The sequence below is a fragment of the Zootoca vivipara genome, chromosome 13, assembly GCF_965207765.1.
Source record: "Zootoca vivipara chromosome 13, rZooViv2.hap1.1, whole genome shotgun sequence".
NCBI classification, from domain to species: Eukaryota; Metazoa; Chordata; class Lepidosauria; order Squamata; family Lacertidae; genus Zootoca; species Zootoca vivipara.
Window position 1 is genome coordinate 14,482,498 of NC_142596.1, and position 27,371 is coordinate 14,509,868.

Here is a 27,371-nt window from a genome sequence, read left to right on the forward strand (position 1 = left end):
GCATGGTTTCTTCATAAAACACACAGTGCTCACCACCCTATTCACCAGGTTTGATGAAGATTGCTCATTTAGTGGGGTCCTAGTAATGTTATTAGCCCACTATTACTTTTTTGGATTTTCCCTAATTACACACCATACATTCAAAGCACATTCCAGCCTCCGTTGAAGAATTCTAGCAAGTTATAAAAGGTATTGGGAATTTCAGTGTGCGTGTGTAAACTTTTCCAAAGTTTTTTTGGGGGACGGGGCGTGCTTTGCCTGAAATGCATGGTTGTGCGTACTGCCCAACAGAGCTACCCTCCTTATTTTCTAAGGTAAATTTATGAAGTGGCTTTCTTTCACCTACAATCCTATGCAAACTTTCTTACGAGTAAGCCATACTGCACCGAGCAGCATACAGACATAAGCTTGCTTTGTTAATTTTGCACTCTCATATACGTTGCCCTGGAAACGAAACACACTTAAAAATATTGAGGTTTGCACAAGATCTCACTGCGAACTCACGGCCCACTCCCACACGTGTCTGCTCCGAAGGAAGACCTACGAAACTGCTTCTAGGTAGGTGGCAAGGGACTGCAACCTGAACATTTACTACTCCTCGCTGGCACCTCTTGACTTACTATCTTACAGCTGAAAAAGACCTAATGCCCTCAGTAAAGCGCCTGTTGAGGAACCTAAACACGCCTCCACTACTGAACCCGTCCCCACCCCCTCCGCCGTTTAGGCGGGAAAAAAAAAACCCCAACGGCAGAAGATGGCGGCTCCCTTTCTCGCCTCGTCTCCCCCTCCCTTCTTCCGGGCTCCGCGCGTGCGCCGTGCGCCTCCTCCGACGGCCGTATCCCTCCGCCGCTTCCCCCCTCTTTTGTCCACAGACCGTTTGTGCGATAAAATAATCCCGCGCCCCGATGAAAGCGAAAGCGCCCCCTCCGGTTCACAAGCTTGGGGGCTCGGCCCCCTCCCCGTTTCTACAAGGGGAGGGTATTCCTCAGGAGAGGCCCCTCAGCGCGGCAAAACTTGGTCCGCCGCGCTCGCTCCCCCGCCCCCTCGGGCCTCTCCTCCTTCCTTCCTCGCCTCACGCCTCACCAGAGCGGGCCGCCTGTGTCCTTCCGCCGAGCGCGCGCGGGGACTTTTTTGTGGGGCTTTTGGGCGCCTATGAGAAGCGGCGGCGGCCTTGGGCGCCCCTGCTCGTCGTGCTCGTGGGCGGCGGCGGCCGGGCGCGGGCAGCACGGTAAGCGAGGCCTGCTCCCTTCCTCTTCCCTTCCTTTCCCCCCACCTCCAATGGCCGGGCCGGCCAAGCTTTTCCAGGTCAGTCTGCGCCTTTTTGTATAGGGCCCTTGTTACCGGATGTGGAAGTTGATCTCTTCTTCGCTGGTAAAAAATAATTCCACTTCCCCCGGAACCCGGCGCTTACCGCGGCTCCCTCCGCTCCCTTCAAGCGCCCAACCCAGCCAGGATTTCCTGTCGGGGAAAAGCGGGGACGGGAGAGGCCTTCCGGGGATCTGTCGCTGGGGGGGCTCCGCCTGAGGGAAATGGAGTCGGCGGGAAGCCGAGGCTCCCTGCGTGAGGGCAGAGGCTGGAGAGGGGGCGAGCTGGCGAGCGAGGCCTTTGCCGAGCGGAGGCGCCCGAGCGACTGCCCTTCGCGCCCGCACTCGCGTTAAGCTGCCGTTCACACGTTCTTTCGGATCCCGACCCGTGTTTATTCTCGAGCATGCGCTGTCCCTCCGCTTTCCGCGCGTTTGGGCTAAATAAGCCTCGGCCCGGGGGAGCTGACTGTGAGCAGGGAGGCCTGCCCTTCCTGCCCGTTGCGGGTGCATTTTGAGGCAGGGTTGCTCCTGCCGAGAAGGAAGCGCCTCGCTGGACGGCCCCGTCGTGGCCTTGGAGCCCGCCGGTGCGCCTGTTGCTTGGGAACCCGGGCTCGTTAAACACACCCACCCACACCCACTCCAGGGAACGTTGGGTTGTGCGTAAGCGTGCGTGTAGTCGGGGGGGGGCGCTTACTCGGGAGTAAGACTGCAGTCCTGGGGAGTGAGCCCCATTGAAGGCTCTGTTTTTGAGTAGACATGCGGTTGGGATCGGGCTGCTCAAAACTTTCCAACGTGCGCTCTCGTCCTTTGGTCTCCCCTGGAGCAAGCGGGCTTCCCGTTGTGTGACAAAAAATCCTCCCTCGCACCTTTTTGAGTAGTGGATTCATACACTCCCGAGGGCAAATGAGTGGCTGTTGGGGGGGGGGAATGGCCGACGAAACATAACTTATAGTCGCCTTGGAGTTGCATTTCTTGGACATCCCCCCTGGTTCTGTCTCTTAGGATGAATTTGCCTCTGTTCCATGGGGCAAATGGTGTTGATACAGTCAGTGCTTTTTGTCCCTTGGGAGTACGCATACCCCTAAGCATTTTGTGAATCTGAGTTTGTCCTTGTTGAGTATTTCAATATGAGTAGAAAAATTAAGAGTACCACTAAACATTTTTTAAAATAAAAAACACTGTATACAGTGACTGCTGCATAAGAAGAGTAGCCTTCCTCTTCCCATTGAGCCCTGCCAGATGCCACCGCTCCCTGAAGTGGTAGGCTTCGAGGTGTAAAAGCATGTAAAGTTACTGTTGGATCTTTCCTGTAATTTTGTAGAAATCTTTCATTCTGAAGTGACATGTTTGTTTCACTCAATTTGATCGCTATGATGAAACAGCGAACAGTGATGTTTTAAACCTGATGTATGCATCTGGAGTAAGGCCAGTGTTTGCTCTGTATACTTTAAAACATTAAAATAAAGTTCTTAATCTGAATTGAAGCTGATGACTGTTTTTATTAAGGATAACAGGAAAGCAAAGCAGCGAATCTATTCAAGCCTGATGGATAATTTCTGATGAGTTATAACTAGGACAGTTGTAGCTTAGGGAATACTGTAGTTGTAATGAATTCCATCTGTTGGCACCATCTTTTAAGACACTGCCAAAACGAGAAACATTTATCACCTAAAAAAAACTTTTAAAATGTGTGCTGATTGTAGCACTTAAGCAACACCAGCCTTATATTTAAGTGCCTGCCTGGTCGCCATAGGAGACAAAGAACTGCATGCAGGTGAGTGCATGGAATTGCACCCAAGTGAATGTGTGGGCTGGCAGAGGCGGCAAAGGAAATATTCCTCTGTGCCCAGCACAGAAAGCAAGTGAGCTTCCAGAAGAGAAAAGTCCGCTCCTCCACTCCTAGCATAAAAATGCAGCAGGTTGCTGGAGACATGGAGCACCCCATTTCTTTTCTGCCAGCCCCCAACCAGAACCTTGCTTGCAGGTTTGTAGCTTTTGTGCCCTTCCTTACAAGGCCAAAGTAACATGGCTGTGGTTGATGAAAACAAAAACTATTCTCAAAATAATTGTTCTATTGCCACAGGTAAACCATATGTTAAACAAGCAAATAAACAAAAAACCATAGTTGGGATCCAGACAACTTGGCATACATACAAACAGGCCTAGGTTTAACTCCTAGCATTAGCAATTAAAAGTGTTTCAGGTAGCTTTGCTTAGGTGAGCTATGCTCTTGCAGGAGATGCAGAAATAGGCTGAAGGGCTAACGGTCCATGCAAGTTCATTCCCATTTATTTTGGGGATGGAAAAATCCTTGCTTTTTGAAGGAACAAGGCAACGGATTCCATATGCTTTTTAGAATTCCAGGCACATGTTTGGGGAAAGTGCTGTATATCATGAGTTTGGACTCCCCCCTCCCTCCAAATTCAAATACAGTACCAGTACTACATTTTTACAATTTCCCCATTATATTCTTGTTCCTTGTCTGTGATAAAATCCAGTTCCACAGCTTAAGGAATCAGGCATATAGGCTGTGGCTATTTGAAAGCTGATTTGAATGGCTACAGGTTTGTTATAACTGCACTCACCCAAACAGGGAAATAAGTAGTTTCTTATAAGCTCTTGATGTTACGCTCCTAGTTTTATTATTTTAAATGAGATAAAAGGTTCTGTTTCAAATACAGTGGAACTTCGGTTTACACCTACCTCCGTTTATGAACGCCTCCGTTTATGAACGCCGCGGACCCGGAAGTGTTTACATCCGAGTTCCGCAGCGCTGGATGCGAAGCTCACGCATGCACAGAAGCGATCTGCGCAGCCCGTGCGTGCGCAGAAGTGCTCTATTGGTGCTTCACGCACACGCAGAAGCGTGCCTTCGGGGAGCGAATGCCTCCGTGGAACGGATTACGTTCGTAAACCGAGGTTCCACTGTACTCTCTTAGCGACAGGCAGCACTGACTTCCTATTGTCAAATTTAGCTTATGAATTCTTTCACATGGGGGAATACATCCTTTTATTATGCACAAATTACAGGCAAGAACTCTGTAGACTGCCTTGTAAGAAGTGCATAGACAGCATTTAAGTACATAAGAGAAGTCTGTTCGCTTCTAGTTCTGTGTAGTCTGCTCAGAAGAATGTAAGCTAAAGGCTCCTTTTGAACTCGTAAGAGCTGTAGATACTAAAAGTTGACATAAATTAATATACAAATTAAAGGGAGGGACCATATTCTGTGTCAAGTCTAAAAAAACTGTTGAATAAAATAAAATTGCTAATACAATTCCATAGACAAAACTGCCAAAATCATGTACATTTAAAATGTCAGTCATGGAAGTGAAGAATCTTGTCAGTTGCTATGGTGTTAATATTGTACAGTAATATGGTATGATACTGTTATAACATAATTTGGCATGGTGGTAGTTCTCCACTAGATGGCCCCAAAACATTTCTTTTGATTACAGTATCTGTAAAAAAGACTAATTCTAATAAAGTCAATTAGAATTTAGTCCCTGATTATTCACTAGCAAAATCAGATATTGGCTATTGACTACTGTTAGAAGAGGGATCAGGGTTAAGGATTATTAGGATTTCCAGTCTGCTTCCCCTCTGTTGATGTAGGTCACAATTTAAGAGGAAATGCATGCATACAACAACAGCAAATATATACACAAAAAACATGCCAACCTCTCTACTGCATTTACAGCTGCTACCCTGGTTATCTAAATCCAGATCTCAAAGTTATCTCAGGCTGTTTTGAAAGAGATGCAGGGAAGTCTGCAAGGGAATGAGGTTTCATGGAACGCAATGGTGATTGCCCTAGGATCAAGGACAGGAGCCTAAAGTACGTAGGGCTGAAAACATTCATGACTTTGCAAATAAATTCACCTTTGTGCTGGGATTATTATAGTGGCTAATGTAGATGTTGGAGGGCCACTGTAACATGCTCCATCACTACATTTTGTTTCAGCTTAAACTGCCAGACAGTTTTCAAGCACAGTTTCACTAACTGTGGCCTAGCTTTGAGGTATTAAGTAATTTACGACAGCCAATTGATCGGAATTGGAAAGAAAAGGCCTCAAGCCTTTGCACCCATTAGAATAATAAGTTATGATGGCCATCATTATTTAATCTTCCATACAGACGTTTCAAGGTGATGTACAAAATTCAGTAAAATTGGTGCTAGGCACTCCTTGTCACTGCAGCTGTTTCAAGATTCAGGAACCAGACCGGCACAAGACATTGTTCCACTTGAAATGGCCAGCCACCTCCCACCTCGCCTTTTGAAATTATGTTGATGCTTTGTTAGCAACAGCAGTGGCAATCAGAGGCTTTTGGGGCCCTGAAGAAGCCTCACCAGCTGCTTTTTTTTTTTGCAGCAGTTGGCTATGGAGACATAGCAGTGGTGATGATGGTAGCAGGTGGCCCTAAAAGCAGTAGCTTGGGTGGGTGCACATGGCTCATGGTGAGCGCAGTTAAGGAGCATCCCAAGCTTCTATGAACCTTAATGATGAGGTGCCTCTGAATGATCAGGAGCAATGGAAGTTCCTAAATACTTAGGTGGATTCAGTTGCTTCAATTGGCCTTGCTGTTGTTTCATTTTGTGCCTGATTGTAGCTGGACGGTAGCTTGAATTTGATGGGAAGGAGAAACAAACGTTGAGTGCTCTCGGCATAATGATAGTTTTGTCAGTGATTAGTGGAAGTTGGTATTGCATTAGGAGATTCCCCCCCCCCCCTGTTCTTTATGACAGTGTGTAACCTTCATTCATTCATTTTATTTGTATGCCGCTTTTCCACAAAAAATCCTGCTCAAAGCAGCTTACAACAGGAATACATTTCAAACAAACACTACAAAAACAATTTCATAATAACATAGCCAAACAATAGCAAATATAATAACATACCAAAAACCACACTTCAGTATTATAAATATAACAAGATTACTTAAAGATGCAGCATCCAGTAGCAAAAATAACAAGAGAGCTTCGCCGTTTCACCTTAGTCCTAGAAACACCCCTCCCATGATTTTGCTCACAGTTAGTTACAGGTACTTACATTTAATCTGCATATTAGAGAGTTTGAAGTAGGCATGCTATTGTTGTTTTTATAGCATTTATGAAGCCAAATACAATGCATATTTACTTGAAAATAAATATGCTTTTAGTTGGACTTTGTCCTAAGTAAGTTTAGGATTTCTTTGATATTCTTTGTTAATTTTATCCCTTTGGATCTGATCAGTTTTGTTTTAAATCATATTTTCATTCTAAGCTGCTATATATGTTTTTTTATATATAAAAGTATATTAAATGTTTTAAACATTTAAAAACTCTTTTTCCAAAAAAACCACCCCAAAACCACTCAAAGCAATTTAGAGTAAAAATATATTAAAAACCCAACAAAGGGATAAAAATCACGATTAGAATCAACACCTCCCAAAATACCGTAATTAAAAGCCACCATCCACTCACCACTAAACCTGGGTAGAGAGGACGACCCCCTTTCTTCTATAACTAAAGTGTTCCAAGACTGCAGCGATAAAGGCCCTGCTCCTAGGTGTCATTTTTCTAATCTGACCTCAGTAAGGTACAACAGGGCATGCAAAGCAAGGCCTGGTATCATGGCTGCAACTGCTGCATAGGCCAGTCAAGGGAGATATGGCCCCTTAGATATGCGTGCCCTAGGCTGTTAAGGGCTTTAAACATCAAGACAAGCGCTTTAAACAGCTTCCAAATATTCCAGAATATAAAGCCATGGTTTAATGTTGGCTTCCGGATCCTGGCTTGTGAAAAGGCATTAACCGTAGTTCTCAGTTTAGACATAAGTGGAAGCTAGAGTGAACTGCAGCTTCCTAGCTTCTTTGCTTGGCTCTTGCAAAGGGTGGGGTGGGGGCAAGGGGCTTCATGGTAATGCATGAAGCTTGTCTCAGCTTGAGACAGGATTTGTTTGTGCCCACACAGCCATTATCTATTAAGCCTGCATCTCTGTTTTCAAGAATTTTACGATGAAGCTTGATACATGCCGCATTTTTATATATATGCCCATTTATTTCATAACTGGCATGTTATGAATGAACCTTAATTCTTTTTCACCTGAAATCTTTCACTAGATGTCCCTGGTAGATTTGGGAAAGAAGCTTTTAGAAGCTGCACGAGCAGGACAAGATGACGAAGTTCGCATTTTGATGGCCAATGGTGCACCTTTTACTACAGACTGGGTAATGAAAACATCTTTTATTTGTTTGTTTGAATTGCATGCTTTTCTGTTGGTCTTTTGTATATATTTCTGAGAGAATCACTGGACTAGTGACATTTGAAATAAGTGTATGACATCTGGATCCAAATTGTGTGTCGACAACAGTTCCTGCTCAATTTCATGCTGGCATGAATCCCCCTAAAGGGTGGGATTCAACTAATGAGTCCCACCAGTGGAAACCCATGCAAGGGCTTCCGTTTGTGAAACAGGGCTATGCCCTCTCTCCCCACACAGCACACAGGGGGAGGAAGTTCATTCCAAGCTGGAATGCTTGTGCTGACAGGACGTTCAACAGCATAATCTTGAATTCTTCCCAAAGACCATGAAGTTCCAAACCAGCCCAGTACTAGAAGCCTCAGTATGAATATTGAACTTCTCCATGACCACTGTCCTGGAGTTCTCCAACAATTAATACCAGCATCATTACTGGCTGGGCTGGTCAAGATACCCTAGACTAGGGTATCTTGACCAGCTCAGCCAGTAATGATGCTGGTATTAATTGTCTGACTGCAATAATACAGCCTTATTATTATTATTATTATTATTATTATTATTATTATTATTATTAAACCCATTTATTCAAAGCAAGAAAAAGCACAAATAGTAATTTAGAAAATGTAGTCTTCTGACTGATTGCCTGTGTATTGGACTGGATATTTATGAATCCTGAAATGTAGGAGTAACTATATGAGTAAGCAGGGCAAAGATTAGTCACTTCAACATCAAAAGTTGAGAAGAGCTAACAAATCTCTGTGAGTTTAATGAAAGCAGCCTCTTCCAGGAACATTTGTACAAGATCACAGGAACTTGCAGAAAACATCGCCCTCAAAAGTAAATAAATAAATAAGAAAATCTCACCCTAAATCATTTATGCACTTTTTTAAAAAAGCATGGCACTCATAATTAAACATTTTAAGGAAGGGATGCCATTAAATTAGAAGAGTATAAATATTCTGTGTGTTCACAACTAGAAGATAGATGGAAATTCTTAGCCTGATGTTTGTTTGTTTTTTAACTGTGCTATACTGTATATTGTGTTACAGTTGGGAACATCTCCTCTTCATCTAGCAGCACAATATGGGCACTATTCCACCACTGAAGTGTTGCTTCGAGCTGGTGTAAGTCGGGATGCCAGGACCAAAGTGGACAGAACTCCATTACATATGGCAGCTTCTGAAGGCCATGCAAGCATAGTAGAAGTGTTACTTAAGGTAAATGCATAGATATATGCACATTTCGTGATAACTGTTCAAAAGCTGGAAAATGCTCATTTGCTAGTTGATGCGAATATGACTTTTCATTATCAGTGGCATGCAAAGAAGCCTTCTAAAAATATTGCTTGGGCTCAAAGCGTGCCACAAAGGTTGTTCCTTGTGCAAGCTGGGGTTTTGGGTCCTCCACTTTGGAGCCCCTCTCCCCCTGCCCCCCACCAAAGCCAGAGGGTTGGAGGATGTGATGTACAGAAACAGAGCAAACTGCCCTGCACTGAATCAAGCCATTGGTCCATCTAGCTCACTGACTTGGGCCAAAGTTTCAGTAAGTTTTCCCTGCCCTATCTGGAAAAGCTGAGGATTTAACGCTGCGTTTAAATTCTGTGCTGTGCCATTAAGCTATTCAGTGGAAAGCATGCACACTGTTTCCCACATATTGCGCCATAAGCAACAATGGTACATTGTTCGTACAGAGATGGTACATTTTAGTTAACAAGTGACTACTGTATATTTATTGTCATTTTTTAAAAAGTAAAAGGGCCCATGATGTGTAGCTTTGAGAATGCTTTGCTTGATTGCAACTGACTGTGAAATGGCAAATACTGTAGAAGGCTGCAGGACTGGAAATAACTATTAAACTGGCTGTGTCTTGCTGGAAATTTGAAGTAGTTTGGGGTTTTTGTTTCATTTGTAGCATGGCGCTGACGTAAATGCAAAGGACATGCTGAAGATGACTGCTCTTCATTGGGCTACAGAACACAACCACCAAGAAGTAGTGGAACTCTTAGTAAAATATGGAGCAGACGTCCATACGCAAAGTAAATTTTGCAAAACGGCATTTGACATCGCTGTGGACAATGGGTTTGAAGACCTGGCAGAAATATTACAGGTAACTCAAAACCGTCTTCAACAAAGTCTTTCCTGGACCTCTGTAAGAATGTAAGAGCCTGCTAGATCAGGCCAATGGCCCATCTAGTCTAGCATTCTCAGTGGCCCCCAGATGCCTGTGGGAAACCTTAAGCAGGAGCTGAGCATATGAGCATTCTCCTCCCCCCCCCAGGGTTTTCTGCAACTGATATTCAGAAGCATTACTCCCTCCAACCGATCAGTTTTTTGACCGATACCTACTTCTACTTAGCCATCTTGCCTTTACTGATGTTCTCACCATATTCATTCTACCTAACATTAGTCTGGTGCATGTCCACAAAGTTATTTGAATTTACCTGAGTTTAGGTATCAATCGCATTTCCAAATGTCTCCTTTATTTGCTGTGAACTATACTAACACCTCCTCCTCCTCTTAATTCATTATCTGCCTTTCATTCTAAGGTCCTAGGGCAGTTTAAAAGCAGTTCACATTTTCTTTAAAAAAGAATAAAATGTCAAAATACAGTAGTACAATAACTATACAAAATCTGAGTGTGATGGCTTTCCCCCCTGATGAAGGTGGAAATGAGATGTTCTTGTTGCCTTTTCTGTCACAGATTGCAATGCAGAACCAAATCAACACAAACCCAGAAAGTCCCGACACGGTGACGATACATGCAGCAACGCCTCAGTTCATCATTGGACCTGGCGGGGTAGTGAACCTAACAGGTCTGGTATCTTCTGCAAATACATCATATACATCAGGTATTCAGGTGTACAGGGGGTTGGGAATGATTTGTTCACCATATTAAGCAAAATGCTTAGGAATAAAATGATGGTAAGGTTTCAGCACACTGGTCCCATCACCTCCTGGCAAATAGAAGGGGAAGAAATGGAGGCAGTGAGAGATTTCACTTTCTTGGGCTCCTTGATCACTGCAGATGGTGACAGCAGTCACGAAATTAAAAGACGCCTGCTTCTTGGGAGAAAAGCAATGACAAACCTAGACAGGATCTTAAAAAGCAGAGACATCACCTTGCCGACAAAGGTCCGTATAGTTAAAGCTATGGTTTTCCCAGTAGTGATGTATGGAAGTGAGAGTTGGACCATAAAGAAGGCTGATCGCCGAAGAATTGATGCTTTTGAATTATGGTGCTGGAGGAGACTCTTGAGAGTCCCATGGACTGCAAGAAGATCAAACCTATCCATTCTTAAGGAAATCAGCCCTGAGTGCTCCCTGGAAGGACAGATCGTGAAGCTGAGGCTCCAATACTTTGGCCACCTCATGAGAAGAGAAGAATCCTTGGAAAAGACCCTGATGTTGGGAAAGATTGAGGGCACTAGGAGAAGGGGACGACAGAGGACGAGATGGTTGGACAGTGTTCTCGAAGCTACGAACATGAGTTTGACCAAACTGCGGGAGGCAGTGCAAGACAGGAGTGCCTGGCGTGCTCTGGTCCATGGGGTCACGAAGAGTCGGACACGACTAAACGACTAAACAACAACAACAAAGGTTTCAGCAAGTGCACCATTTGCCCCTTTAGTTTTTTCCTTAATCCCCAGTTCAGGTTGTGGTAAAGACTTTTTTAATTGCTTAAAGTTTGTCTTTGGAATCGCCCTCCTTTCTTGTCCCCATTCGTTCCAGTGGAATGTGTACAGGAAACTAAGCCAGCTACTAAAATGGATGGGAAGTTTGCTTGTGTACAAGTTACTCAAGCACATGTCAGGCTCTGGATTTGCAGACAAGATTATGTCTTTGCACATGACATTTGAAAGGAATATTTATGCAACCTGTTGTTGTTGTTTGTGGCTTGACTTTTGTATTATCTCCTTATAGATGATACAGGAGTGTCTGCTGTCCAGTTCGGTAATTCCTCAACTTCAGTACTAGCAACTTTGGCTGCCTTAGCAGAAGCTTCAGCTCCATTGTCCAACTCTTCAGAAACGCCAGGTGAGGAAAAATATTTGGATGTTAGAACAGGGATTCACATTGTTATTTATTTATTTATTTATTTAAGAGAAAGAAAACTGACAAAATTTCATCTCCTTCACAAAATCTTGAGAAAACAACAACATTCTTCTTGTAATAATGCCATTTCTATGAAGGCCATAATGGCAATCGCTATTTGACCAAGAAAATCATTATAAATAGGATTGCAATTAAGGGCAAAGATGAAAGCTTCTGACTTGCGTCTCCATTGTATTTGATGTCTGATCTGTCTGACGTAAATCATGCTCTACAGATTTTGATAGAAAGCCTTCTGGTGTTCATCCCATCTTTTGTGAACTTCAAAGCTGATTTGAATATAACTGCTTGAATGTAAATGTAGCTGCTCGAATTGATGGTTTTTCTGCTTCAGCATTGGCTTTTAATATTTCTCCTGCTAAAACCTAAAAAAAGGTAGTATGGCCAATGTTAGTTTGATACTAAGAAGCACAGTGGTACCTCGGTTTGTGACCACAATTGGTTCCGTGGAGCCGGTCCCCGAGTTCGTCGCTCCCCGAGGCACGCTTCTGCGCATGTGCGAAGCGCCAATATAGTGCTCCTGCGCAGATCCTTCTGCACATGCTGCATAGATCGCTTCTGCGCATCTGAGCGCCGCAGAACCTGGATGTAAACACTTCCGGGTACACGGTGGTTGGAAACTGAAGCGGCCGCTCTCCGAGGCAGTCTCAAACCGAGGTACTACTGTACACAGAAACAGGATTTCGTTTATTGCCGAGTGTTAAAATAATTTCTAAATATTAAAATTTGAATATCTCAGTATAATAAGGTTACCCATGTATCAAACACTAACTTTCTACCCATTGAGAAAGTACCTGGAAATGCCAAAACATTTTTTTACTAGTAAATCCAGTTAGCATTATGTCAGGTACTAATATGAAACAGCAAATAAATGTATTTCCTTGTATCAGTTGTGCTAGGCATTCAGCTTTAGAAAAATGTAATTTCCATCCGTTGTCTTCGCCCCCCCCCTCTTACCCCAAATTGCGGTCATTTTTATTACCTTTTGGTGGTGACATGATGGGTTTACAAAACTTGGGCATGCCTTTTATATGAAAGAGTGCTTTAGCTGCTCCTGAACTGAAGTTAGCTGTAAGTATAAAGTGTGATGAAGTGTGATGAGAAAGAACCTTTCTCAGCCCTTTCTTCACACAAAGGTGTTGGAGAGAGAGGTTTGGAAGAGAGATACCTTTCTCTCTCTTAACTGAGTTAAGCACAATGGCACTTGCTCCTAGCACATTAAACATTGGTTAGATTTGCATCTGCCCTCATCCACCTTTAAACAAATGTTCCCCACAAAAATACTTAGGCTAGAATAAATCACAGACACTTAGCTTTCCAAATAAGTGAAGATTTTATTCACAGTTTCCAGAAGTTACAACAAACAAGTAAAATAAAGATGAAAAAAGCTTCCAAATGCCATAAAGGAAAGCACTTGGTTTCCTTACAAAAAGGATCATGCACTCTTTGGGTTAGCAAAGATACAGGCTATAAAATCTCATTTTCCAGCTGCACTGGCTCCCAGTGGAGTACAGGGTCAGATTTAAGGTTCTGGTTTTGACCTTTAAACCCCTTTACGGCCCAGGACCCTCGTACTTACGGGACCGTCTCTCCCGGTATGCCCCGCGGAGGACCTTAAGGTCCTTAAATAGTAACACCTTAGAGGTCCTGGGCCCGAAGGAAATCAGATTAGCCTCAACTAGAACCGGGGTCTTCTCAACACTGGCCCTGACCTGGTAAAACGCTCTGTCTCCTGAGACCATGGCCCTGCGGGACCTGATTTCTTTCCGCAGGGCCTGTAAGAAAGAGTTGTTCCGCCTGGCATTTGGCCTGGAGCCAACCTGACCCCTCCCATTTTCCCTTTCTTTTTCCCTTTGTATGAGGCTGTGTTTTAAATTAATTTTTAAATTTTAATTTTAATGTATTTAGTCTTGTTGAATTGTATTTTAACTAGTTGTTTTATATTTGGTGTTAGGCGCTCTGAGCCTGGCCTTGGCTGGGGAGAGCGGGGTATAATTATTATTATTATTATTATTATTGAGAGAGTCAGTTCACTTGGTTTTTCTTGGAGTTGGGAGCCATAGCCGCATGACTCCTTGCTTATTTCAGGAAGCACAAAGAGAAAATGACTCTGAGCGAAAACCTGCTAAGACACACCCATTTGCAACCTGAGCTCAGGTTAACCCTTTCATGCATGAAATTGTGAGTCAGTAACTGTCTATTGGGACGCGGGTGACGCTGTGGTCTAAACCACAGAGGCTAGGGCTTGCCGATCAGAAGGTCGGCAGTTCGAATCCCCATGACGGGCTGAGCTCCCATTGTTTGATCCCAGCTCCTGCCCACCTAGCAGTTTGAAAGCATGTCAAGTGCAAGTAGATAAATAGGTACCGCTCCGGTGGGAAGGTAAATGGCGTTTCCGTGTGCTGCTCTGGTTTGCCAGAAGCGGCTTAGTCATGCTGGCCACATGACCCGGAAGCTGTCTGTGGATGAACGCCGGCTCCCTCGGCCTATAGAGCGAGATAAGTGCACAACCCCAGAGTCATTCACCACTGGACCTAATGGTCAGGGGTACCTTTACCTTTACTTTTAACTGTCTATTACAACAGAAGGAACATAGGCAGCTGCTTTATATGAGTAAGACCATTGATCCATCTAGCTCAGCATTGTCTACACTAACTCACAGCATTTCTAGTTACAGGTAGGTAGCCATGTTGGTCTGACGCAATTGAAACAAAATAAAAAAAATCCTTCCAGCAGCACCTTAGAGACCAACTAAGTTTGTCATTGGTATGACCTTTCGTGTGCATGTATCTGAAGAAGTGTGCATGCACACGAAAGCTCATACCAATGACAAACTTAGTTGGTCTCTAAGGTGCTGCTGAAAGGAATTGTTTTAAATTTTGTTTCACGGCATTTCTCCAGTGTTTCAGGCAGGAGGCTCTCCCAGCCCCACTTGGAGATGCTGGGGATCTACACACAAAGTAGATGATCTACCCCAGAGCTACAGCCCCTTCCCATAGCACACAACCGTAGTGCAAATTGTATTTGTAAGAAAGCTAATAGGATTTAATAAATCTAATAAATAACAAAGGCCAGCAGAATGGTTTCCGAAAATGGTCGGTAAACATCCTGATTACACTTCTCCTTTTTATTATCTAACAGTTGTGGCTACAGAAGAAGTAGTGACTGCAGAATCTGTGGATGGTGCAATTCAGCAAGTTGTCAGTTCCGGAGGTCAACAGGTTATTACCATAGTGACTGATGGGATTCAGCTTGGAAACCTCCATTCCATTCCAACTAGTGGAATGGGTCAGCCCATTATTGTGACCATGCCAGATGGGCAACAAGGTGAGTTGAAAGGAAATGTAAAATGAGGACTTCAAATCCTCTTCTGAACAATGCAGATAAGCATTTTTGTTTTGTTTTTGCATTCAACTCAATAGTCACTCCAGCCCCCCCCCTTTTCTTTGAAGGGGCAAAATGGGAATACAAATGGCTCAGGGAAAAAAGTAGCTTTTAAGGGAGCAACTCGCAAGTATCTAGGGCTGTGCTATAAATTGATATATAGTCTGATATTGAGTATTAGATCAAATCGTGATAACCATTTTTTAAAAAATGATATTGCAATTTATCACAAATTGTGTGTGGTATTAGGGACGCGGGTGGCGCTGTGGGTTAAACCACAGAGCCCAGGGCTTGCTAATCAGAAGGTTGGTGGTTCAAATCCCTGTGACGGGGTGGGCTTCCGTTGCTCGGTCCCAGCTCCTGCCAACATAGCAGTTCGAAAGCATGTCAAAGTGCAAGTTAGATAAATAGGTACCGCTACAGCGGGAAGGTAAACGGTGTTTCCGTGTGCTGCTCTGGTTCGCCAGAAGCGGCTTAGTCATGCTGGCCACATGACCTGGAAGCTGTACACCAGCTCCCTCGGCCAATAACACGAGATGAGCGCCACAACCCCAGAGTCGGTTACGACTGGACCTAATGGTCAGGGGTCCCTATACCTTTACCTATTCAAAAAAGCACAATATTGTGTGTGCAGCCCCTGCTAACTACCTCAGTCAGTTCTTTCCTGCCTCTTGCAGGGGCAAGAAATTGCTACAATGGTACCTTGGTTTTCGAATATAATCCGGTCCGGAAGACCATTTGTGTTCTGAAACGTTCGAAAACACAGTACGGAAGCCTCAAAATGGAAAACTCAATATGGAAGCTGCGTTTCATGTTTGACTTCCAAGGTGCATTCGAAAACCAAAGCATTTACTTCCGGATTTATGGGATTTGAAAACCTAAACGTTCGTCAACGGAGACGTTCAAAAACTGAGGTACCACTGTATCTCCAAGCTCTCTGAGAAACAGAGCTCAGAGCACTGGTTAGCACTCACCGTCCATCTCTCCTGCAGCGGCAGTAACTCGCTAGAAGTTGCTACAGCACACTGACTCAAAAATCACCAAACAGGCGGTTCCGGTTTCCGCCTGCAGGAATGGCGGACCTGTTTTCCATCTCTCTGACCTTTGTAAGGAATTTGGCGGTTGCTAGGGGAGTAAATGGCAACCCCCTACCCTCTCCGGGGGTTACGGAGAGGGGCCGCTGGCCCGCGATGCCCCCAGACCCACTCCGACTGTTTTTGGAGTGGGGGGAGCTTGGGCTGAGCACTTACAAGGGCCAGGACTCCCGGACGCTAATCTGCATGGCGGGGATTTCCATGGTTAAAGAAGATAATTAGGCTTAAATCTATGGACATACTTCAGAAGGAGGGAAAGAAGCGCTGTTTACTGCTGAGAAATTTATGCTGCCGAGTGAGAGGAGTCAAAGATTGTACTGCATCTGGAAGAAGGATTGATGGGGACGGAGCGATAAGGGGAGTGAGTTTTTATTTTATTTTTTTTCTTCATATTGTTGCCTCGTACCTTCCCGGACGCGATGTCCTGGCTTGTTTGGAGTGAAAGAGAAGCAAAAGACTGTGTGAGTTGAACCTTATAACTGTTGTTACTGAGCATATTTTTTTAAAGATGTGGAGTTGCCGATGAGAAAAGCCCCCCCCTAGTCGGACGGAAGGAGTTCTGAATGCGTTCGGAGGATTTATGAGCTGTGACGCACTTTAAATTGGAGCAGCGACCTGAAGCTAAGTTCAGCTATAGGGCAAGGAGATCCATTAATTTACCAAGAGTCTATGGTTTGATGTTTGGGTCTCCTGCCTGGAAAAGCTGTAAATTCTATAATGATCGTAAATTTTCATGGCCATGAGAGGAAAGCGAAAGTGATTTGAGCTTTTTAAGATGGCGCTACTTCGAATTGCTTCAACGCAACAGGAGCTCCATTAAGAAGATTTATGGGGAGGCTGGACTGATTAACTCACACAGGAGAAAGAACATCTGTGAGACTTTGTTTGATATTTATATCAGCAGCTGGGAAACAATCGTGAAAGTGGAAAACATCTATGTGACTGTAAGGGGAAGATCTGGATTATTATGAACTTGAAGGACGATTTGAACTTTAGAAAAAAGACGGCAGTGGACAGTTGCGAGGAATTCCCAATTTCTTGAAGCATGGGAACCCAAATAAAAAATTCTTTAGATGATTTGGCATAACATTCGGTCTGATTGATATATATATGTGTATAATTTGAAATATTGAATGTGATATAATTGGTTTTAATTGGAAAATTAATAAAAATATTTTTTTTAAAAAAAAAAATCACCAAACAGGCTGACTCAGATATCGCCAAGCACATATCGCCAAACAGAGCTTTGAGAAACAGCTCTCCATCTCCCCAGCCAGCTTTCCCCAAGGCTCTTGCTTAAAGGCTCACAAGATGTTTCTTTAGTTCAGTCTGCCCGGCAGTGCTTCTCTCTATCTCAGAATAAAGGAGGGCTCAAGGAATCACTTAAATCCATTGTGGTTTAGCAAAACATCTGAATGTAAACAGCATTTCCATGCGCTCTAGCGCTCGTTATGGTCCTCCGTGCGCCAGAAGCGGTTTAGTAATGCTGGCCCATGACCTGGAAAGCTGTCTGTGGACAAACGCCGGCTCCCTCAGCCTGAAAAGCGAGATGAGCGACGCAACCCCTTTGGCTGGACTTAACCTCCAGGGGTTATTTACCCTTTTACCTGAATGTAGCATGAGTAATCTTCATATTTCTGATACAAATGTATTTTAATTCAAGTCCTTACAGTACCAGCAACTGACATTGCTGAAGAAACGGTGATCAGTGAAGAGCCTCCAGTCAAGAGACAGTGTATTGAGATAGTCGAAAATCGGGTGGAGTCTGCAGAAATAGAAGTAAGGAATCTGTTAGCTGAGTTGTTTTATTCAAATTTTCTAAACTGAGTGTTTATTTTCATGTTGCTTAATAGGTTTTTTTTAATTACCACAAAATAAGGTATTTATAACTGCATTATATGTTTGTCTCTGATATATTTGTTGTAAATGTTTAATATAAATGTCCCATTGCATGTGGTTTGATGGCCTTAAATATAATATCAGTTTTTCAATGACAAACAAAGATTTGGTGTAAATGGAGAAGCCAAGAAGAAATATATTTTTTAGATTCCCCCCCCCAAGAGATATTATCCGACCAAACTTAAAATATTTAAACTATTATGCATAGTATACTAAAGTTTTGGTATAATATGTAATAGATTTTCTCCCTGAAGTTCTTGTTTACATTTTGTATAAAATGAGGACACTCATGTCGACATTTATATCAGCAGCTTTACCTGTTTGGCCAAAAGTCTGTGTACATCACAACTGTGGTGATGTTAATGTTAAGTAATTGTATTTTCAAAATTATGTATTATAAAGTTTTTGTTCCTAGTATACAGTCTGAAAAGTTGCTTAATGCAAATTCAGTAAATAAGTTTAGCTATCATCTCAATTCCATTATTTATCCTCTTAATGTGATGTTGGATAAAATACCTCCATCATCCAAGGTTTGGGTTTTAGTGCAGAATTTTATTACTTGTCTTTGTTCTTTGTGATACAGGCAAAAATGTATTCCTACAATAAAAAAACCCATCAACAGTCTTTTTACACATTATCACCCTGATTTTCTTTTCATTAAAAGGTTTCTCACTGAGAATGTATAATGGACTCTGTTGTCATAGTACAGGAATGAATTAGATATTAAAATACAGCTGTCTGTTTAGATTTCATTTGAAAGTTACCGTATTGGCACTAGTATAAGCCGCACTTCTCCCCCCAAATTCTGACAGTGAAAATTAAAGTGTGGCCATTGTCCCGTGCTCCTGGGCTGCTCTTGGAGGGGGGAGCCATGCCCCGTTTGCCGGTGGCCCCCGCTTCTCCCTCTTTCTGGCAGCTGGGGGGAGGCTTAGGAGTGGCGGATGGGCTGCATGCCGTTGCCCCGTGCTCCTGTGCTGCTCAGGGGTGGGGAGCTGCGCCGCTTTGCCAGTGGCCTCCCCCCTCCAAACAGCCCGCGAGCGCGGGGCAACGGCACGCAGCCCATCCACTGCTCCCAAGCCTCCTCGGAGCCGTCGGGCGGGGGGGGAGGCCGCCGGCAAAGGAGTCCGGGAACACGGGGGGATCTCTCCCCCCCCCCAATTTTGCAGGTGCGGCTTATATTCGGGCCAATACGGTACATTTTGAGTGTTTAATTGAGGTTGAGCCTTCCTAGACTTGTGTGGTGCTCAGCATTGCTACAGGAGAAGATGCTTGCTTTAGAAAATTGTTATTGATTTTCTTCTTGTTCTCCGACTCAAATCATGAGTCCCACTTCACTATGGGAAAAATGGCACTCTGCTTTTAGGTATACATAGTATACGTTAGATATACTATTATTTTTAGAGTTACTGTATAAGCTACCATCAGTGAACAGGGTACTTTACAGTGTTTTATAAGCCATCTACATTTTGGCAGTGGTGAAGACAATATGGAGAGAGAAGGGATGGCAAAGCAAGGGCCACTTGAGATGGCACTGAGCAAGCTGTGCATGTAGGTTTCATTTTAGTGAGGGATGCAGATTAACTTATTCAGACAAAGGTTAGCCAGGGAAAGTGAGTACTGAGGAAGGATTTCACCACATATTTGTCCTCAAGGAGGAACTTCTAAGCAAGAACAAATGGGCAGAATTGTTGGAGAGCAAGAGACCCCTGAGCAATCAGAAGAATAGACTGACCAACAGTTACCAGGTACCTGAACTGCTAGATTTTGAGTGCTGGAGCACAATTTAGCTGGATGATGCAAAAATTGACAGTAACAGGAAAAGAATTTGGAACACAAACCGTAGATACAGGTGAAACTCTGAAAATTAGAATATCGTCGAAAAGTGCATTTATTTCAGTAATGCAACTTATTATTTTTTATTTTTCTTTTAATTTTGACAAATGCTTTCTTTTGGAAATTCCACTGTAATAAAACAAATAGTTACAATAATACAAAAATAAACACTGCTATTACATTTCATTAATTACATTCCATTTATAATTGACCCGCCTAACGACAAATAATTACAGTTACAACAAATAAAGGCTTGACATATCTTGCTTTGCATGTCATGCATCTATCTCATATATTGGTTTCACCTTTTAAGTTGCGTTACTGAAATAAATGCACTTTTCGACGATATTCTAATCTTCCGAGTTTCACCTGTAGGATGGACTTGTGCCTCAGCCCCAAATATATTTACCAGGGACTAAATAAAGTTAAGATTAATGAAGCTTACTTCCCAGTAAGTATGATTGGGATCATTCCATAAGGGGGGGGGGAAGGGATATCATCAGAGGGAAGAGCAGGAAGGTTATTATTTTTTACCCTGCTATTTCATTTCAACAAAACAGTGTTTACAGATGGACCTTCTTGGTCCCTTTTATATTGTACTCCTTAGTGATTAAAGTGGAAACCATGGCTGAAATATTTTTTAGAATATATAAAAAATATGGAGTCCTTTAAAGAGGGGGGGGGAAGGCTTTTTGCTTGTGTAAGGATCAGAACAAAGCTATTTTCTAGGCAATTATTCTTAATAAGGTGGAAATGCTGCCTTTTGGCTCATGTAAAATCGCAGCATGTCTTGAGCTGGTTATTTGGGTTCACCAAAATTCCAAGCTGGATATTTTGTAGAATGGAGAAAATGTCTTTTGCTTTTGAACTCAAGTGCTTTTTCTTGACCATGAAACTGTTCTCTGTCATCAAATGAAAATGGAATAGGTGGGTTGGCTCAACACTTGACTCGTGGAATTACTTGTCAAATTAAGCCGGGTAGGGGGAGTCAGTCAATCCAGTCACTATTTAAAGAGCAATGCCCTTTGGCGGGGGAACAACCTTAGAATAAAAGTCCAAAGTAAAAATTCGTGACAGATGTGTTCTTCAAGAGAATACGAATGTTAGCAAGGAATAGCATTATGTTATCCAACTGCACAGAAAACCCTCACATAATAATTGCATTGTGTGAGTAATGTAACAAGTGAATGCTGTATCTTCATGTTGAAATGGGGAAATTATTTTGCCATCGGGAAGAGAATCAAGCCTGGATTTTTTTTTTAGTGCAAACCCCTGCAGCAGTTCTATCCTACCGTTTGGCCCCAGTTTTCTGTCTCTCAAATGCCTTGCATAGTGTCCTGATTCAGGAGGCAGCCCACTTGGTCCATAGAACCTCCGCAGTGAGCCTTCTGAGATATTGGCCTTGCTTCTCCCCGTGTAATTTCATCTATGGCTGTCTCTCTGCTTCTCAGTGGCTGCTGCCAATCAATTTCTAGGTGAAACATTTCCTTACCTGCACATGTAATAGAGAAGACAGGGGTACCAGCACTAATTGCTGAGAAATGGCAGGTGATAGCTCCCTGGGGGATGGGGGTGGGCAGACTGGTACATGGCAGTGAGCTCAGTGCAATTCTGGTACTCAGAACAAATCCCTAGGCTCGAAATTCTTAACTTGCAAATGTGTATCTTTTGCATCAGTCGACAGATCTCAGGGTTCTAATAAAAAAAACAGAATTGATCCTGCAATCCTCAGGCCTGTCTGCCAAGGCTAGCAACTAGTTTTACTTGTGGGCCACTTTGGAGAAGTCAAGGTATGAAAGGAAGAAGAGCATCTTCCAACTCAGTCACCCTTAGTTTGCAACTTGGAGAACAAGACTTGTCTCATGCCTGTTCTCAGTCTCTCTTCCCACTGCTTTTCCTCTGGAAAGAATGGAGGGAAAGAGGAGGTTGGGGCGAGGGACTGAATAGATAGCACCCTTTGAAATCAAATTCAGGCACTAGTTACCTATTTCATAGTGGTTGTGATAACGCAATGAGAGAACGGCATGTTTTAACTATCATGTTAGAGGAATAGCCTGGTGGTATCATTGATGTCATAATGGGGACTCAGCAGGCAGACGAGCCATGACCTTTCTGGTTGCCGGCTATTGCAGTGTAGTAGTACACAACATCCTTGTGCAAGGCAGTGGGAAATTGGGAGATCTTAGAAATTTAGCCAACTAAATTCTACTCAGAGTAAACCCATTGAAATCAATGTATCTGAGTTAGTTGTGGTCATTAATATCAATGGATCTGAGTAGGACTTAGTTGGATAGAATGTGTAGTGATTTTATGTTGTAACCGTCCTGAGACCTATGGGTATAATGCAGTATACAAATTTAATAATAATAGTAACCCAAGGTTCTGAGTTCCTTCTCCAAGCATTACTACATGAAATGACACAATATATTGTGTGTTCTCCATGGACTTCTTTCATGCAAGTTGTTTAGGTGGTTTTGGAGCTCTATAATGGAAGGTTGTTGGCCACAGATAAAGGGCATGTGATACAACAGAGTGGAAAGAAAGCTAGAGAAATATAACTTTGAATAAAGGGAGTGAAATGGTGTTTAAGTTCTCCTGGTACAATTTAGCATTCTTACGCACTTGCTGCTAAGTTTCAGTGTGCTGGTACAGGTCTGTGGGGTCAGCAAGCTGACCTGAGTGCAAGAATTCAGACTTTTGGTTTGTAGACTGTAGATATCTAAATCCAAAACACGGTGAGATACCACACACAATTCTAATCATGTGATGGACAGAGGGGATGTTCATGATTGCTCCATACCACCTCTCCCATCACCCTCCTTGTTGCCTCCCAAGGTTTGGAGGCAAGCATCTGCAGCAGGGAGCTTCCTTTACATGGGTAGCCTCCCCACTTGACATGTGACCCTGGAAGATCAGGCTTCTCAATTGTACAGGAAGCCTATACACATAAGAAAGTATCATGGCTAAAGTTATCCCCAAGTTAGCTCGGACCCTTGACTTATATCCACCAGCAGTCATGCTTTCCCTGTTGTGGATCCAGTTTTGTGGAACTCCCGCCTGGCTGAGATCAGGCATGCCATGCTCCCCGTTGAGCTTCTGGCGTTTAATTTTGGCAGGCATTTTAAGTAAGCTTTCTTGATTTCAACTGGCTTGACTTTATTGTATGTTTTGTAATCTTTCTGTACATTGCTTAGAGACTACAGACATGAATAGGGCTTGCTAATCCCATTGATTTCACAACATTTCCAGGAATAGAATAGAATAGAATTTGGGATTCAACGGCAAATACACTTTTCTCCACTCCATCGTCCTTCTAACACCCACCTTCATTTGCCATGTTACAACATTGTTGGAGGATAAAAAGGGAAAAGACATAGGACCAGGCATATGCAGCCCTTAGTTCCTTGGAGAAAAGGCATTTAAAGATGCTTTATTCTCTTTAGTATTCTGTTGGGAGCTGCCCAGGGTGGCTGGAGAAACGCAGCTGGATGGGCAGGGTATAAATAATAAATTATTATTATTATATACAATGGTACATTGTTTCTCAAATTTAATTCATTCTGGGAGTCTATTCAACGCCCGAAACAGTTCAAAAATGAAGGCGCAGCTTCCAATTGGTTGCAGGAGCTTCCTGCATTCAATTGGAAGCTGTGGAAGCCGCGTCGGACGTTTGGCTTCCGAAAAACGTTCACAAATCAGAACACTCACTTCTGGGTTTGCGGCATTTGGGAGCCAATTTGTTCAGGAGCCAAGCTGTTCGAGTCCCAAGATACCACTGTAGATGTAACAAAATACATGTGTAATCACTAACTCAGGAGAGTGTTTTGGGAGAGACATAAAATTTGGACAATGAAATAATATGCAGTTGAACAGGTTTATAATAGGACCCATGGAGGGGAAGGTGGGCAGTCTAGAGATTCAGATAAATCTCCAAATATGGATATGTATTTTGTATTGTTACAACTCTGTACTTGTAAAATCAAATAAAAATTATTTTTTAAAGAAGGAGAGCTGTTTGTAAGCAGAATTTGTAACAGAAGAATTAAAAGTAGCTGTTAAACTATTAACTATTAACTATTGCTTTTGCTAAAATTAATTGCAAGGCTATGCTTGTTAACAGCTAGCCAATTGGTTATATACAGTACCGGTAAGGGATCTTTTAAAACTAGCCTGTTCCGATATTTTATGCCACAAACGTCAAATTGTCTGACTTTTTGTGATATCATGTTCCCTTATGCAGAATATTTTAAAATTAACTATTTCCCCTCTCCCCCACTTCAAAGAATAAGCTCAAGGAACATGCCACCTGCTCTGTTCTAGAATTCCTATATATTTGTTCTTCAGATACAATGAAGTGGAGCTTTTAAACAAGTGCAAACCAGCCATTGATTCATTTTTCACACAATTTACCGTACCTATACCTTTCTGTGTTTTGTTTTAACAGGAAAGAGAAACTTTACAGAAGCAGCTGGATGAGGCAAATCGAGAAGCGCAGAAGTACCGCCAGCAGCTTCTGAAGAAAGAGCAGGAGGCAGAAGCCTATAGGCAGAAGTTGGAGGCAATGACCCGCCTCCAGACTAACAAAGAAGCTGTCTGAATGGTTGCAGTGAGCATTCTGTAAAGCCAGTTTTAGAAAACAACAGTACAATCTGGACCTGTGTGTCGCATCAGCCACAGCCCCGGGATTATATGCTAGAGAAGATGCTACAGGTTTGAAACTGGACTTAAGCCATGAGTTCTGGTGAATTTCTTGTATAATAAGTAAACTCAGAATTTAGACATTTTGTGCAAAAAAGAAAAAAATATTTAAAAAGAAATACTGTAAATAGTTGTTTTTTTACAGTTCCAAAATTAGTTGCTGAATCTTTTTGAAGGGATCCACAAACATGCAAAGGCAATGTTTTTGAGACCTTTTTGATTTTAGTACAAGACTGCTGAAATACAGAACAGTTTTAAGGGTGATAACTTGAACTGATTATTTGAACTGATGGTGTGAAAATGAAAATGAATTATGTGATGGCACCAATCCCGAAGGCTAGCAACTTAGACTTCTGAGTTCATACATCTCATGGAAATCCTTTGTACAGCTTTAAGTAGTTGTCCAGGGTCTCTGAACCCTGCCCCTCCCTTTTTTATTTAGAAAAAGTGTAATTTTTTATATTTAATTACTGTTATATTCAAGTAGATTGACATGTATATGAAGCTGATATTTTTTAAACTTTTCAGTTTGTACATATGCTGCATGTTTATATCTATATCTATATATCTATATATAGGTATATAGATAATTTCTACATACAACTTACAGAAGTATTTTTCAGGAAAGAAGAGCGAAAATTATGAGAAAAAAATGTCTAATCTATAGGTCATGGGTGGGGAGAGAGAAGCAAGCTGGTGGTTTGTTGTTGTTTTATGCGAGTCCCATTTCTTGATGAAATGTAACTTGAGAGAGGAGAAAGAAAACCAAGACAGGTTTGTATGTAAACCAGCCTTCACGCCAACCTGGTGCCTTTGGATTGTTTTTGGAGCACAACTCCTATCACTGCCAGCCAGCTTGACTGTGCTACTTGGGGCTGATGGGAGTTGTAGTTCAAAAACATATTGAGGTCACCAGGTTGGCGCGGAGGCTGATGTAATATATGGATTATTTGAAAATTTTTCTACACGGAGCATGAAATCACATTTCTAGCGTGTCTAGCAAATCTGGGCCACAAATCCACAGGTGGAGACCAAGTTGCAAAGCAGTCCAAGTTGCAAAGCAGTCTCCTCCTATGCTGCCACCTTAATTTTGCAGGCTCTTAACTTTGCAGGCTCTTCACTTCCAAGCATTACAAAGAAGGTGGCTGCGATTGTTCTTTGCAATGGGTGGAGAGGGGTTGCAGAGTCCACTTTAAAGAATCTATGGGTGAATGACACAGAGCTGTACATTATAACATGATTCTTATCGACCAAAAGCAAACGCGAATGGGCTGAGCTCATTGAAAACATTTGACGATATCTATGCATGCAGGTGTCTCTACAGCAAAAGGTGGTATCGCATGAGCTGTACAAATTTCCGAAGAGGGTGGTGTTATTTGACAGGAAAGAGTCCAGATTTACAACGGCATATAGCAATTCACTTATTTGTGTGTAACACGGGCACAGAAGGAACTTGGCTCAAGGTGAACTCGAGCTATTCCCTATCTGGTGCAGCAGGAGCAGAGAGGTTGCACAGTGGAGGAGAAAAGGTTAAACTGGAACCATAGAGAGAGTTGCTGCCCACACTGCAACCTCTCCTCGCTCCGCTCTAGTCTTTCAGGACCGTGACTTTCTTGTAATAACAGTATAAAGAAATATAGGAACGCTGGGTGCAACAGCCGGGCTCTTCTCCTCTGCAAGTCCCTTCAAATTAACACAAGAATACAGAAGACGGAACTCTTAAGCAGCTTGGATTCACTTTACGTAGAAACCACACAGGTGAAGCCGCCATGTTCTTGCATTCCTTCTTGCGATCTCTGCTCTTGTTTGTTTCAGTGGAGCTTGCAAAGGGAAACTTTTGAATTCGGATTTCTTCAGTTAAGATATACAGTTGAGCAACAACATAAATATATACGTTGAGTTGATACTGTTGTTGCCTACAGTTGTTTCTGATTGCTAGGATTATGTTTGAATTTGTGCAGTCATCAGAGATAAGATACATAGCACTTCCAGTGTACAACACTGTATCTTTTTGAAGCTTTGTAATATCAAGAAATAGGTGGCAGCCTAAAGCACTATTACGTTTGAGAATATAGGAGTGTTGTCACATCCTTGGGAAGTAGTCAGCACTTGGTCCCAGGAACGGGTTGAAGGGAAAATAGATGTAATCTGACATACCAAGGACCTCACAACTCAAGTCTGCTTTACACATGCAGCAGGAAGGAGAGGTAGAACAGACTGTACACTTCAGGTTGCAGGTGAAGACTCATTTTTTAATGTTCCCTCATGCTTTTTTTTAAAAGAAAACTTGCAAGAAGAAAGCTAGCACGTTGGAGGGAATGGTGCTGATCCAGCCTTCTGCCTTGTGTGCTAGTTTTCTACTTGCCGGAGGCTTTTTTTAAAAAAAACACAGTGGAATGTTCAGAAACATGATCGACTTTCTCGGGCAGTACAGCCTTTTCTATCGCATCGCCCTGCTGCAAGTGTAGACCCAGCCAGAGTGCTTCAGCACCAAGAGCAACATTCAGATACCTGTGGCTTTTAGACCTTCACTTAGACCATACTGCCTTAAAGAGTCTACATTGCGTTACACTTCAAAATGCTGTGCAGCTCCTTTATTTCAGAGTATACTTTGTATTTGATTTGTGCTTTGCTGTGTCTGTTTCAGTGCTTTTATGAAAATGTATAACTTTATAAAATCATCTAGATGACCTATACAAAAATAATTGCCCTTAAAACTGTACTCTGGCCTACTTTTTCTATTTACAATTAAATATCTTTTCCACAAGTGAATTGTCAGTTTACTTTTAAAAAAAGACGACGACGACGTTG

The 27,371-nt window shown here is 42.7% G+C and overlaps 2 protein-coding genes across 14 annotated transcripts in view; one reads left to right on the plus strand and one right to left on the minus strand.

Moving 5' to 3' along the window:
* The window catches only part of USP8 (ubiquitin specific peptidase 8), a 43,497-nt gene extending 42,280 nt beyond the window's left edge, over nt 1-1,217 (minus strand). For both annotated transcript variants that reach the window (XM_088657219.1, XM_088657215.1), the window contains exon 1: nt 1,084-1,217. The gene's annotated coding sequence lies outside the window, so the exon portion shown is untranslated. The remainder of the gene's footprint in view (nt 1-1,083) is intronic.
* GABPB1 (GA binding protein transcription factor subunit beta 1) lies at nt 1,094-27,327 on the plus strand. 12 transcript variants are annotated; one of them, XM_035131106.3, is made up of 10 exons: nt 1,094-1,228; nt 7,404-7,511; nt 8,593-8,760; nt 9,455-9,649; nt 10,244-10,391; nt 11,464-11,577; nt 14,794-14,979; nt 17,794-17,909; nt 19,682-19,774; nt 24,307-27,327. In XM_035131106.3, exons 2-10 carry the CDS (start codon nt 7,404-7,406, stop codon nt 24,457-24,459), a joined length of 1,281 nt encoding a protein of 426 aa, XP_034986997.1. In that variant the 5' UTR covers nt 1,094-1,228; the 3' UTR covers nt 24,460-27,327. The 12 variants fall into 12 exon arrangements, with proteins under 12 accessions (XP_034986997.1, XP_034986999.1, XP_088513352.1 ...); XM_035131108.3 differs by having other exon boundaries at nt 10,244-10,355; XM_088657221.1 differs by having other exon boundaries at nt 1,121-1,305; nt 10,244-10,355.
* Nucleotides 27,328-27,371: the final 44 nt, after the last annotated feature.